The following is a 15,742-nucleotide window of genomic DNA, read 5'->3' on the forward strand; positions in this document are numbered from 1 at the left end:
GTTTCCTCCGTAAAAAAGTATAGCACAGGCAAAAGTCCTAAAGTAGAAACATGCCTGTCAGTTCTGACAAGTAGTGTTGCTGGTAGAGAGTAAGTGAGAGGCCAGATTTTGCAGTTTCATAAACCATTTTAAAGATTTTGGCTTTATTTCCCAGAGAGATGAAAAACTGCTATCAGATTTTAAGCAGAGACTAATCGTGATCTGTTATATTTTAACAGAATCACTAGGTTTCGAATCTATCGAGGGGCAAAGACTGAAGCAGGGAACACAGTTAGCGGATTATTGTTATCATTCAGGACAGAGATTAGGGTAGTGAGAGGTAGTCTGACTGTGGGTGTATGTATAGCAGATGCTAGTAAGAATTGGATATATCATGTGAGAGAGAGTAGTCTTAATGACTCAAGTTTTTGGGTTAAGCAGCAGGGAAGAAGACAGAAGGAGCAGATTTAGAATAGGAAGAGCTTGGAGGAGGGTCAATAGGGAATTCAGGTTTTGTCATATCAAGCATGAGTTTCTAGTATACCTAGATAGAATCTCTAGTGGCAATAATTAGTAAATAGGTATGTGTGGATTTCAGGTCTGAGGTCTGGATTGAAGTTTGAAATTAAGGAGTTTTCATAAATACCAAAAAAAATTCAGTCATGTCAAATGTAGGGTTGTGTTATGGAGTTTATTACCTTTATAAACTCAAACAGGACAAGCCTGCACAGTTAGGTGCCTTGGCTCCTGTATCCAAATCCGTTAGTCGTGGCTGTGGTTTGGCACCACCTAGTGGCAGTTCATTTTGGCTTACATTTTGTCGTTCTCGCTGGTTTACGTTTATAGGACAGTGATCTTCAGTTAGTTGGTTACAAGTTAGTTGATTGGCACTCAGACTATCAACATAATTCAGGATGATTCGGAGAAAACTGAAGATGTGGGATGTGTCCTTTGCTTTCTTCATTTCTGAGAAGGGATTATTTAGTTTCCCCCTCCAGCCTCGCTTTTGTCTTTCCTACCCAAGATCAAAACTTTAGCTCATTCCTACATGAGTATGAAATCTGCATAGAAGATGGTGGAGCTGTTACAAATATTTCTAAATTTTAATTATCATGGAACAAGAAAACTGGAAGGGAACTGCAAGAGATAGAAAAACAGACAGAAAATCGAAAAGTTCCAAGGATTGAGCTCCAAGCAACTCCTACTTAATAAGCTCAGGAGACTAAGAACAACAGGTGTGGTAAAAGGAAAACCAAGACAGTGTTGTAGCCCAGTGTTTCAAGGAGACTGGAGTGATCAGTTTTGTTAAATGTTGCTGATAGGTCAGTTGATATGACTGAGACTTGACCATTGGATTTAATGGTGTAGAGGTTGTTGATGACCTTGATAAGCATCTTAATGGAGTGGGATTAGAAAACACATGAGCGATACTTAGAAGAGAATTAAAAATAGTGAGTATGGACTACTCTTGGTGAATTGATATAAAGGGGATGAGAGAGGTAAGGAAAAATGATAAAGGAGACATTTGCATTTTGTAAGAATATGTGAGAAATGATAATTAGAATATCTTATAATGCAATTATAATTAATGAGGGTTATGTTATTAATAAACAACATAAATTATTCAACCAGTGTTTATAGGACATTGTTATATTTTCTGTATTAAATTTTACAACAACCTGTGAAGAACTTTTTGCCAAAACTTTACCTGATTTTATCCTTTAGTCACAATTTCTAAAAATATTTTAATAAATTGCCAATTGTGGGTAAATGTACTTTTTGAAGACTTTTGGCCATGTCATCAGATTGCTTTACAGAAGATGGTAACAGTTTGTGTGCCACCACAAGCAGTATGTGAGCATGCCTATCTTACCATAAGTTCCACTAATAGCCTAGTTGAAAAAAAAGTTTAAATAGGGCATTCCTGGTAGTATAGGGGTTAAGTCTCAGTGCTATCACATTATCACCTCTGTGGCCTGAGTTTGATTCCCGGCCAAGGAGCTAACCCACATGGAGCAGCAGACCTCTCCTTTCTCGCCCTCTGCTCCCCTCAGCAGTGTATTTCAGTAGATCCATCTGTTCTGCTCCCTACACTGTCTCTGGTGAATCCTCTCACTCCTCTGCAACTCTGGTTTATCCCCCAGTTCTTTTATGCATAAATAAATAAAAATAAATCTTTAAAACAGTTAGATGAAATATAGGATCTCTTGGGCCTCCCTGGTGGCGCAGCGGTGGAGCACTGGGTTGCGAGGCTGCCCGCAGCCTCTGCAGCGCCTGTTTGATCCCCAGCCACCAGGCAAGGGTCCCACATGGCGCGCAGACCTCTCCTGCCGCCCGCTGCTCCCCTCAGCAATGTACTTCGTCAGTCTGCCTGTTCTGTTCCCTGCTCTAGCTCTGGTGAATTCTCTCACCCTTCCGTGCTTCTGACTGTACCCAGTGCTTGTATAAATAAATAAATAAATCTTTAAAAAAAAAAAAAAAAGAAAGAAAAAGAAAAATAGGATCCCTATGTTGATTTGAGCCTGTCTTTGACTATATTGTTGCCAGTAAGAGAACTGTTTAAGGAAGAATATTAACTTGAAAATGTCCTAAAATTACCTATAGTTCTTCCTGAAAAAAATTGGGGGTTTATTTTTGATATGTTTACTTAGTAACATTGTGCATGTATTAAAGTAATGTTGTCTATCTTTAAAGATTTAATTTCTGCTTTATTTATGTCTTGGAAGGGATTGATTTTGATCATTAGCATTTTTTAAAAGTCTTGCTGTGTATTAAAATTAGTGCTTTTCAATTAACTCAAAGTTTCTATTATGTGAAGTTTACTTCCTTGAACTGTGAATATCATACCATTCCATAATTCCTTATTAGGATATTTATTGAGAATTTTTAGAAATAACATGATTTAATAATACAAAAAAGTAAATACAGTGTTAACTTTAAAAATTTTAATCTTTAGAGAATATGAAAATCCAAATACAGTGGCAACTTTTGACAAATGATAAGGAACATGGTTTTGTTTATTTTGAAGACTTTAAAACATAAGGTAAAGCCCAATGGGCTATTTATAGATCAAAATTTATATGGTACATTCTAGAGGCTATTTCTAAGTTTTAAATTTAAATGTATATTTCATTTTTATCAAATAGTACATTTTTAGTAATTCATTCTTTTTTATGCTATTAAGGAAAAAGTATGCTTTTACTGAAATCTTACTGGGATGTCTGACTTACTGTAGAGTCTACTTTTTTATGTAGTTATGATAAATAAGGGTAATAATTTTTCCTTTTATTGAACTAACAGCAGATTCAACCAGCCTTGTCAAAGGGTATATAAAAAAATCAGCTTTTGTGCAGTTCGGTTGTCAAGCTATAGTTCAAGATAAATTACAATGTAGGTAGGTAGGTGGATGGGTTATGTATATTTATGTCTGTATTTATATACACAGTGTATGTGGTAACTCAAGTCCCTAGTCACTGACCTAAATGTAGTAGTATAGGAATCATTTTACAGATAAAGGGAGGCAATACATTTTTTTCCATGAGATATTTTGTAATTGTTGTATCAGTAATGAAAATGAGAAAATTAGCATTTTGCCTCATAATTATTGCTTTAATTTTTTTAACCATTATGAATAGCAGAGTAACTTATAGAGTATTAGTCAGCCTTTTGATTTTTTTTTCTGTTTCTGATTATTCTAGGTTTTTGATGAATTGTAAGTTAGTCCTGTTAGTTTTTTAAAAAGATATTTTTATTTTGTTAGATTAAAATAATGATAGCTACCAATAATTGTGTGAGACACTGTGCTAAACAGTGTATGCCATTAACTCAGTTATTCCATGGTACTACTCAATGAGATTGATAGCACATTTTACAGATGAGGGAATAGAGACTTAGGTAACCTAGGGTTACACAGTTAGTGAATTAAAAACAGTTCATAGAAATGTACAGGTCCATTTAAAATATAAGCCTTTGCTGTTTCTTATTGTATTGTTGAAAATCTATAGAACCTTTGCTGAGGTCAATGGAGATTTGAAAGCTTACATCAGTCCATCAGTTAGAATACATTCTTTGTGTAGCTGTGAAATAGAACCCAACCTTTTAGAATAATTGGCTAGCTATTATTCTTGAGAAATTGTTTTACTTGAGTTACTGCGTGCTGTGAATTCTCTCCATTGTAAACAGTAGAAAAGCAGATTGTCGATTTGTGGTAACATTTCTAAATATGTGTTTGAAACAGATCTGGCAACTGATCGGAGGCTCTTCCGTCTGGTCTCCAATGATTCCTTCGTCTCCATTCAGCCTTCCTTATCCTCTTGTGGACAGGACTTACCAAAGGACTTAAGTGACAAAGTGAGCCTGCCAAGTCACAGCCACCACCACCATGTCGATCAGTCTCTGTCCAGTGCCTGTGACACAGAAGTTGCTTCTCTTGTCCCTTTACATTCACACTCATACAGGAAGGAACACCGGCCGCGGGGTGTCCCACGGACTTCTAGCTCTGCTGTGGCTTTTCCAGACACTTCATTGAATGACTTCCCTTTGTATCAACAAAGACGTGGGTTAGATCCAGTGAGTGAGTTAGAATATTCTAAGCCTCATTCTGGATCCAAGGAATCCCTGGTGGAAAATTCTTGTTTATCTGGGGAATTTCAGCTTGTTGGTGAGTTGAAAAGCAGTCATTCTCAGCCACCTACAAAAAGCGGAAAGGGCAGACCTTTGAAAGCTGACAAAAGTATGGACAGCTTGAGGAGCCTGAGCACCAGGAGTAGTGGGTCAACAGAGAGTTATTGCAGTGGAACGGACCGTGACACTAACAGTACTGTTAGCAGCTATAAAAGTGAACAGACCAGCTCAACACACATAGAGAGCATCTTGTCAGAGCATGAGGAGTCTCCTAAAACAGGAAAGAAAAGTGATAGAAAAAAGGAATGCTGTGCTGACTCTGAGGACAAGAGTAGCTGTACCAGTGACAAACGGACTAGTAGTGAAAAGACTGCCTTGGAAGTGAGTACAAATAGCGGGGTTCAGGAGGCCAAGGATTGTAATGCTTCTGATGACGTGCATAATCAGAGAGGTCTCAGCACCTCTGCATCTGAAGAAGTCAATAAAAACCCCCATGCAAATGAATTTAGTTCACAGGTGGACAGACCACTGGGGAAAACTGCTGAAAAGGAAGAAGAGCAGAGTGATAAGTCAGCTGTTTCAGTGGATTCAATAATTGGTAAAGATGGTGATAGAAAGCAAAAGGAAGGGGATGTACGCCCTAAATCCTCAAGCTTAATCCACCGGACAACTTCTTCACATAAGTCTGGGAGGAGACGGACAGGAAAAAAGCGGGCCAGCAGTTTTGACTCAAGTCGGCATAAAGATTATGTTTCATTTCGAGGTGTTTCCGGCACCAAGCCACATAGTGCTATATTCTGTCATGATGAGGATTCTAGTGACCAAAGTGACTTGAGCAGAGCATCCAGTGTTCAGTCTGCTCACCAGTTCAGCAGCGATAGCTCGTCTAGCACCACTTCTCATTCGTGTCAGTCTCCTGAGGGCAGATACAGTACTCTGAAGACCAAACATGTCCCTAAAGAAAGGGGCCCTGACTCTGAAAACACACACAAAGCTCATCTGGGTCCTGAAGGAACTGGCAAAAAGAGGACAACACGGCGGACTTCCAGCACAAATAGTGCCAAGACTCGGGCACGAGTGTTGAGCTTGGACAGTGGCACAGTGGCATGTTTGAATGATTCTAACAGGTTGATGGCACCTGAAAATATAAAACCCTTAACCACTTCAAAATCAGATCTTGAGGCCAAAGAGGGAGAGGTGCTAGATGAGCTATCTTTATTGGGACGGGCTTCCCAGTTAGAGACCGTCACTCGATCTAGGAATAGCTTGCCAAACCAGGTTGCATTTCCTGAAGGTGAAGAGCAAGATGCAGTCAGTGGAGGTAAGTGAATTACAGGGAGAGATTTTCCCAAGGCTCACTATAATTTTTGGTAATATTAATCAGTACTTATTAAAATATCCTGAGTGTTAATATCTCCCCTTCTATTTCATTAAAATAAACTTCCACAAAGAAGGAGATGATGATCTTAAAGAAGATTTTGGTATGAACACCAAGAAAATATTTTTTTAGTTGTACTGTTGGAATGCATCAGTTTATTCTTGTTGGTTTTCACTGTTTTAAAGTCAGTTGCCACCTATTAATGTTTTTACCAGGAATAACGAAAATTGGTCCTCTTCCTTTTTGTTACAACAATATCAACAATAAAATGTAGAATTTTATTATGGTACCAAACCATTTTCAGTTTTTTTTATATAGTGTGTGTACCACTGAACTTTCAGAATTATATTACTCAAACTGTTTTATGAGATTTCCCCAAATATTACTTTTAACTCTATGCACTCGTGGCTCCTTTTTTGTCTGTTTTTATTTTTCACTTGCTCAAGTTTCAGGTGTTAAGAGAAAATTCTTTTCTTGTAACTTCAGTTTTTTTGAAGTTTATTATATGGAGGTGTGTAGTTTACATTGACCTTTAGTATCCATTAGCAAGTATACGCTGCTCCTTATGATAACAATGACAGTATTTGGTTTAAAATAATAGCTTATTTATTTCAGGTTTATGGAAAATTGTGCAATATTTGATAGATGATTTTTATATTGCTAGTGTGTGTTGGACTTTGTTTACTTCAGACTTCTTTCTTGCTCTTTTCTCCTGCCTAGAATAGTTTGTTTATTCTGTTGTTGTTGTTATGGAAGCTGTTTCTTGAATTGAAGTTGAAGAATGAAGTCTTCTGATAGCACCATAACTTTTTTTTTTTAATGTTTCACCCTGGTTTCCTTAATTTAAATTTATATCTTCAGTTTTCAAATTTATAGTGTAGGTAGTAAGGTATAGTCTCTTATTAAAATTTAAGTTGGATTTCTGAAACAAGGCACGTGCTTTTTCTCTCAATTCTACTTTCACCCAGAAATTTTTAAAGTTCATATTATGATATTCTCTTGTATCTTTAACAAAAATTAAATTCTAATGGGAATGCAAAAAGAAATAACCTTTACTACCTAAGGGAAATAGCAATCTATAAAACCTAGACATTGATAGCTGATTATTCTTTAAGTGACTGTAATTTGGCGATATAGTAAGTAATTCACTCTAAACTTTGTCATGGGTATCACTCTGTTCTTTATAAAAGGTCTGAAATGCTTTTTGTGATTTCTCATACAAGTCATGCGAGATATATTCAAAACATGTAAGAAACAATTGGATTTTAAAATGCAGCATAAGTTTTAAAGTTTTTAGCAAATTTTAAGAGTGAACATGTTATGATAGAAAAGAATGATGTCCTAAATATTGTTGAAATGTAAACATTGAAAATATAGTACAAAAACTATAGTAAATCTTTGTCGTTGTTTTTTAAAATGTCATTTTCTTTTCACAGGGAATGTGAGGTATTCTGTTTTAGGAAAAACTATGTGGAAAGTCTTATTTGCTTCTCAGTGCATACCTTTGACTAATATGAGCCCTCATTTTTCCAGAGTTCAGCTTTTGTTTTTCCTTATTTTTATAAAACAAATCATTGAAAATTAATAAGAAACAATGAACGAAAAATTTCTGTGCCCTTTGATAGGATAAATGTAGTTATCTATGGGCTATTAAAAATATATTTTTGCCAAATGAAAGCTTATAGGGACTATTTTTCCTTGAGTTTTATTATGTTAGAAAGCAAATGTGAACTGCCTAAATGTGTGGAGAATTTACATTTAGTTGGTTTTCATTAAATTTTATTAGGGAATTTTTTTTTTTTCTTTTTAAGACCGGAGATAGTGGGAGGGGATATGTTTGTACTTCAAAATTATGTAGAACCTCAGATACTTGGTAAAGATTTGTTTTATTAACATTAATTATTATATTCCTTTCTGGGCAATTTAAGAAAAATTTTTCTAAGCTATCTATTCTATTGTACATACTGTACTACTGAAATGTGTCAGCAAAACTAGATATTGATTGACTGTTCATATGCTTGTATGTAACCCACAAATACATTTTATCCTAATAAATTTGTAGGTGTTATTGAGTTTCCCAGTGATTTCTTTTTGTTTTATTTTTAAGCTGAAGGAGGTTGGTAGTATGAGAGGATAGAATTTAGGAAATGTACTTTGTACTAAAATAGGAGGTAATCTAATATAATGACATGGAGTCACACACCCTTGTAGTATGTGTTCCACTGTGGCTGTCACTGTCAGAAAGCCACTTAACCTTCTCTAAGGCTCGCTCAGCTTCCTCATTTGCAGTGGAGATAATAGGGTGATTGTGAGGATTAAAGAAGTTAGTAGATAGAAAAATACTTAGCACAGTGCCTGGCATATGGTAAATGCTTCAATAGTGATGTTACTTCTATGCAGACCAGTTTGTTTTGCTACTCAAATGTACCATGTCCTTAATGTGGAAGAAAATGATTAAATAGTTAAGTGTCCTAGAGATATTCTAATTGTGCCATTATGAAACTTGGCAATAGTAAAGGTTAAAATATCCTAATTTCTTATATGATACCAACAGAAAAACATTTGTATTAACATTTAATCTAGTAATATGGGCTTAATCTTATTTGGACTATATGTCGTAACTTTTGATATTCAGTCATACAGTGATTGTTAACATGAGACTTCAGTTAATCTAGTACTGGATTGGATTTCATCAATATTCTGTGAGTCTTAGGTAGGAAAAAATTTTTATATTCAAATAAGGTGTTTTCTATTGTTGACTTCTTATTTTGCATTAATTTTTCTTTAAAATTATAAAGCATATCTTTAATATGATTAATATTTTAAGACTAGTGTATAGATGATTTTTATATGATAGAAGTGTCCTGTTTCCTAGCCTATAAAAAAAAATCATTTTCCTTTGGGTCACTTACACTTACTGCATGATTCAACAGATTATAAAAAACAAGCAAAATGGAAATGTTCTATTCACTCTGTAGTCCTTTTTATTCTTTCCTCAGTTTGTCTTTTTGAGAAAATTAAATGTAATGTTTGGTTCACTATTCTGTAAACATCAAAATAGGATCCTATTTTAATTGTTTTGTGTTGGAAACCAAAGATAATTTTTGTTAAGAAGATGGTCTTTTATTCAAAGAGCAGCCACATCTTGATAAACATTTGGTTTGTCCTATAAAATGTAATTGAAGCTTGATTATTTTAAACCCACATATCATTGAACATTAGAAAGCAAAGACAAAGACCACTAAAGATAAGAATATGTGGATTATTTTTTGGTTCTTTACTGAATAGAGAATTTAGATTCTAATAAAACTTAATTTTCTGATTTCCCCGACCACCTGGCAAGTTAGGAGAAGCAAATTAGTGGTGGGGAGGGTGGGGGGTGTTATTATAGAAGCTTAGTAATGACAGCAGGAGAAATATACTGCTAACACTAAAGCAGAAGCTGAAATAACTATACAAACAAAAGCAACCATTAGCACAGTGGGATCAAAAAGCAGGGGCAGACTATTTTTTTCATTTTAATAGTATTCAAGGACATCATAAGATCATAACTTCATGCTGTATTATAATATAATGCAGTAGTAAATATTTAGCTGAACCCATGTTCATTAAGGAAAGATTGTATTTACAGAAGAAAATGTAGACATAAAACCACACAGCAAAAATGCTCATTAAATGTAGTAGACAGGTTTGGATAAATCAGTTATTTGAAAAAATTATCTTTTCTTAAAACAGTATCAAGAAGAAATGATGTATTTATCAATGAGACAAATAGGGTTTATATATTGAATTCCCCCAACCATCTCATGCCTGATTTTGTGTGCCAGGAGCAGAATTCTTAGTATTTTTCTTTATAGCAGCGGTAATGTTTTGGATAAGGAATCAAATGGTTGCATTTTAATATATCTAATTACTAGCCAGATACTTCAGCAAGTCATTAAATCTGTGCCTCAATTTCCACAGTTGTTAAGCAGGAATAATAACTGGGCCTCTTTCACACTTAACATCATTGTCTAGTAAGCTTGACTGTAAAAAGTGCTTTGTAAATTGTAAATCTACTATGAAAACTAAGAGCCGATTCCTATTAATCATTTGTTAGAAAGTTCCTTTTGCAAATGTATGTCATTTCAAATATATGTTCTGCACTAATGATCCCTTCTTAGTGAATTTCCTGAAAATATGTGCAAAAATGGTTTTTGAGTGTAGTTTTCTTAGAGAGGTTCATAACATCAATCATTGCAAATGATTGAAAGAATTGGTAATCCTTAAACTCTTGTTTTACAGGAACTTTTAGTGTGAATTATCATCTCTGAGATTTACTTGAGTTCTTGAAAACATTTTGTCTTCCCAGCTGTATTTGTTTAACTGTTTGGGATTGTGGAAAATATCAATAAGGATAGACAAATTCTCTTTAACTCAATCATGACAAATAATGTTATTCTTTGCTATTGCTTGTTGGTTTACTTACCAAAACGTAGAGTAATCCTTTAAAAAGTTTTCACAGTTAGACATTATTTTAATTCCGATGAATGCTTAGAAGTTGGGCAGTAGATTCTCATTGCTTTTTGGCATTCCAGAAAATGATGCTTGTAAGCATTTGTTTCAATATCAGAACAAAAACCTTTGCATGCTGATGTTATCTTTCTTGGCTGACATGAGAAGTAAGAAAGGGAAAAGATGTTCAGACAAAAAGGATTTTATGTCTAGAGACATAAAAGATTTTTCTTTAAATTTTTTTCATATAACTTTATTCTTAAAGAAAATACTTTTTACTTTGAAGATACTTGTGTACTTCAGAATGTTTGCATATATCTCTAATACTTGTTTCAACTTTCATCTTTTTTCTTTAAACTTTAATTTGCTTCTGATCTATGTGAGGTATCAAAAAGTACATTTTAATTTTCATCATCTTTGCATATTTACTCCTTTTTTCTTATAATAAACACTCCCCACTGAAAATACTTTTCTTAAACAGTTTCTACTTTCTACATTTTTATTCATTTAATAGCAATTGAACTATCAGAGGTCAGGTATAGTGGTGTAACAACTAAAAGGTAACTTATTACTTGTAAATGTTTTCAGTAAGCAATGAGCTATATGATTAACATTGTTTTTAAGTGGTATCTTTACCTGTACATATATATATATGTATATTTTATTGAGGTAACATTGGTTTACAACACTGTGTGTGATTTACAGCCTAAGATCACACCTTAGATGCATGTAATCACACCACATCTACCATGAAGGCACCCACAATCCTTCAGTGTAGTCCATTGTGCCCCCTCCCCAGTTTGTTTTTCTATTGTATACATATACCTACCATATTTTCATAATCTACTCATCTGTCCTTGGGTACTTAAGTTGTTTCCATAATTTAGCTGTTGTAAATAGCGCTACAGTGAACATAGAAGTATTAGTATTTTTGTATTAGTGTTTTTGCTTTTTTCAGATAAATACCTAGGAGTGGAATTGCTGGAACATGTGGTAGATCTATTTTTAAAATTTTGAGAAACCTCCATATTGTTTCCATGGGAACTGGACCTGTCTACCATCTAACAAGCAGTGTACTCCAGGGTTCACTTTTCTCTATGTCCTTGCCAAAGCTTCTTATTCTTGCCTTTTTTATATGAACCTTTCTCACATGTGTGAGATGGCATCTCATTGTGGTTTTGATTTGCATTTCCCTGATGGTAAGATGTTTAACATTTTGTGTGTGTGTGTCCTGTGGCCATTTGTATGTCTTCTGAGAAATGTCTCTTCAGTTCTTCTGCCTGATTTTGTTAGTTTTGTTTTCTTTTATTGAGTTGTATGAGTTCTTCATCTGTGTTGGTTATTAGCCCTTTGTCAGATGTGTGGCTTGTAAGTATTTCCTTCCAATTAGTAGGGTGTCTTTGTTTCACTGATAATTTACCACTTTTTAGTTTTATGTATTACCATTTCTTTATAATCAATTTTGTTTCTTTTGCCATTAAGAGATAAATCCTCAAAGATGTCATCGAAGCCAGCATTTTGCCTATTTTTCTTCAATGTATTTTAAGGTTTTGGGTTTTACATCCATGTTTTTAATCCATTTTGATTACTTTTTGTGTAATATGGTGCTCTAGTTTCATTCTTTTGCATATGGTTATCCAGTTTTCCCAACACCATTTGTTGGAAGAGCCGCTCCTTTTTCCATAACTGTCCATAGTTGTGTAGATTTCTTTGTAGATTCTCAATTCTATTCCAATTACCTGCTTTTGTTGCAATGTCACACTGTTTTGATTATTACAGCTTTCTAGTGTAGTTTGACGTCTAAGAGTGTGGTGCCAACACTGTTTTTCGTTATGATTGCTTTGGCTGTTCAGGGTCTTTTGGATTCTATCTGAATTTCAGTAATGTTCATTCTATTTCTTTGAAGAATACTATTGGAACCTTAATAGGGATTGCATTGCATCCATATATTGCTTTGGGTGAGATTACCATTTTAACAATCTTAATTCTTCTAGTTCATGAGCAGGAAATGTCTTTACATTTCTTGTGTCTTCTATTTCTTTTAACAATGTCTTACAGTTTTTATTGTCTAGACCTTCACCTCCTTTAATTTTACTCCTGTGTATTAAAATCTTTTTGGTGTGATTGTGAATGGAATTTGTTTTTTCCTTTTCTAGCTCATTTGCATATAGAAATGCAACTGATTTGTGTAAATTGATTTTGTACCCTGCCAATTTATCAATGTTATTTCAATTAGTTTTTTTTAGTGGTATTTCATGGATTTTTTAATGTATATTATTATGTCATTAGCAAATTGTGGTAGTTTTACTACTTCTTTTCCAGTCTGGGTTCATTTTTATCTTTCTCTTGCCTAATTGCTCTAGCTAGGACTTCTAATACTGTTCAACAGTAGTGGTGAAAGTGGACATCTTTTTCTTATACCAGATCTTAGAGAAGAAGCTTTCAGTCTTTCACCATTGCCAATGATGTTAGCTGTGGGTTTGTTATGTATGGTCTTTATTATTTTGAGGTATCTTCCATTTTACTCAGTTTTCTGAGGCTTTTCTTTTTTTAACCATAAATGGATGTTGCATCTTATCAAATGCTTTCTCTGCATCTATTGATATATTCATAGGATATTTTTCATTTTGTTGATGTGAATTACATTTATTTTCAGATGTTGAACATCCATGTTTTCCTGGAATAAATCCCAGTTGACCATGATACGTGTAATTCTTTTGATGTATTGTTGAATTTTATTTGCTAAGATTTTGTTGAGGATTTTCCATCTGTGTTCATCAAGGAGATTGGTTTATAATTTTTTGTGATGTCTTTGTGAGGTTTTGGTGTCAGAATAATGTTGGCCTCATAGAATATGTTTGGAAGCTTTCTCTATTTCTCTATTTTTTTTGGAAGAGTTTGAGAAGAATAGGTGTTTGTTTTTGAAGGTTGGTAGGATGCACTAGTAAAATCGTCTGGGCCTGGGTTTTTGCTTTTTGGGAAACTTGATTTTTGCTTCAGTTTCCTTTCTGTGATTGGTCTTTTCAGGTTGTCTCATTCTTCCTTATTTAATCACAGAGGATTATCATAACTTTCTAACTTTTGAGATAGAATATACACAGTCCTTACTTCCTACCTCACCACATTTTTCTCTTTTATGAATCTTAACCTTTCTGAAAGCATATTAATGTTTTTATTGCTTTTCTTGTTTTCATTCACAGAGTAAACCAGATTGACAGTCTATTGTTTTAATACCCACATGTAAAATAAAAATTGTACTAATATAATACAAGTAGAGAATGTGTAGAATTTTCCTAAACTCATTGAGATAAATGAAAGCAAGTCCTGAAGTGGAAGATGTGTAGGGTGTGTTGTGTATTGTAGATGTGTGTTTGGCTTTTTTTGATCTTTAGAAATAGATCAGGTCATAGCAGTCTAAAATGTCTTAGGATATCCGTGCCCTGTGCTGAATTGCCCTTAGTCACCTAGTAAGTGTTTAAACTGCATTGAACGATTGTATTACTACCACAGAAGTAAAGAGCTAAATAATTATCTGAATGTCTCTCTTAAACCTACAACGATCATAATGCAGTCTTTTGAAGTCTTCTTAACACAAAGAAATAATTAGAAAGCCAGGATTCTTATAATTAAAAAAGAAGTTTTTAAAAAGGCAAAGTTGTCTAAATATGTGTCTTGAAAAGTTCTTTATACTTGTTTTGTCATTCGTGGTTTGTTAATCTCTTGAATGTTTGTGATTTTTTTCCTACTTTATGTACATACACATATTTGTACTTAGTTTGCTAAATTTTCATTATTTGCATTTTATACTAATTATTATACTAGTTACCTCCACTGTTTGCTAGGAGTTCTAGGAGTTACTAGGTTTTAAGCAATGTCAATATGTCAACTTCCAAATCAGGTTTTAGAATGTTTTCCTCTTCTTTGGTACCCTACTTAAAATTTCTCTTGCTTGCTTTTTCTTACAAAGTTAAAGAATTCAAAAAGAGTTTATTGCAGTTGAATTACAGAAGTAAATTTACATCAAGTGCGGCTGTATAATTTATGCAGCTGAATATGCATATAACATTATTTTAAGCTTTAAAGACACTGTTCTTTCCTGTCTCTAATAGAACTGAATCCACACTGGAATTTATTCCAAATAGAGATCTTCTGTTCAAGTAGTGCATTCCTAGGGGGCCATGAGTTAGTTTTCGTTGTTGAGACCATAAATTATAGCATAGTGGTTTAATTCGAATGTGTGACTCTGGCTACTCTAGTTAAAGCAATGAATATAGAAAACATTGAGAGTTTTATTAGTATTAGCAATCTATACCCTAAATATTACAAAGGATAACACAGGTAGTTATCATAACTCCATTTTGATATGTTATTTAATGGATGTCTAAATGGTCATCTTGATGTATTAATCAAAAATGTGTTTAAAAATAAAAACTAGTAAGAAAGTAAGTAATGTTAAAGCATTTTGCAGGAACCAAAATATAAGTGGTGGATTAATGGCAAGAAAAGGGTATTTTCTGAAGAAGCCAAAGAACATTTTTACTATAAATGGACATTGTAGTTTATTCTTTGGTTTCAAAACTGTGGAATAACTACCTTTACTTAATATTAACACTTTTAAGTCTTCAGTACAATGAAGATGGTAAAGAAAACTTTATTTTCCTTCATGCTCCTAGTATTTAGGGGTTACATTGCTTTCCCACATCTTTTTTTTTAAGTTTCCTTTTCATTATTTATTTATTTAAAGATTTATTTATTTATTTATACAAGCACTGGGTACAGTCAGAAGCGCGGGAGGATGAGAGAATTCACCAGATCCAGAGCAGGGAACAGAACAGGCAGACTGGTGAAATACACTGCTGGGGGGAGCAGTGGGCGTGGTAGGAGAGGTCTGTCGTTCCATGTGGGACCCTCGCCTGTGGCTGGGGATCGAACTGGCGCTGCAGAGGCTGTAGGCAGCTTTGCAGCCCAGCGCTCAACCGCTGTGCCACCAGGGGAGGCCCCTCCCACATCTTTCTGAATAATTTTATTACATTGTTCAGATTAAACTAGTCTCTATAAAGTATATCTGGTTAAATTTTATTCTGTTATTTTGGTTAAAACAAAATACATGAAAAGAGAGAATGTTTCAAAGTTTCTTAATAAAGTATATTGACCTGTGTAATAAGTTGTAGTTTGTTATACAATAAGCTAGTAATCAATTTAATTATACAAAAACAATTCTTAAATTGAGTTTTAAAATGTTGATTTTAAATTCTATAACCTGAGTTA

General features: G+C 34.1%; 1 protein-coding gene across 2 annotated transcripts in view; it reads left to right on the plus strand.

Annotated features, from left to right (window-relative positions):
- The window catches only part of PCNX1 (pecanex 1), a gene marked incomplete at both ends in the record, with an annotated part of 141,965 nt that overhangs the window by 50,199 nt on the left and 76,024 nt on the right, over nucleotides 1–15,742 (plus strand). For both annotated transcript variants that reach the window (XM_084241226.1, XM_084241227.1), the window contains one exon: nucleotides 4,217–5,923. In XM_084241226.1, coding sequence (XP_084097352.1) covers nucleotides 4,217–5,923 — 1,707 coding nt within the window. The remainder of the gene's footprint in view (nucleotides 1–4,216; nucleotides 5,924–15,742) is intronic.

The sequence above is a fragment of the Talpa europaea genome (assembly GCF_964194135.1).
Source record: "Talpa europaea genome assembly, chromosome: 8".
NCBI classification, from domain to species: Eukaryota; Metazoa; Chordata; class Mammalia; order Eulipotyphla; family Talpidae; genus Talpa; species Talpa europaea.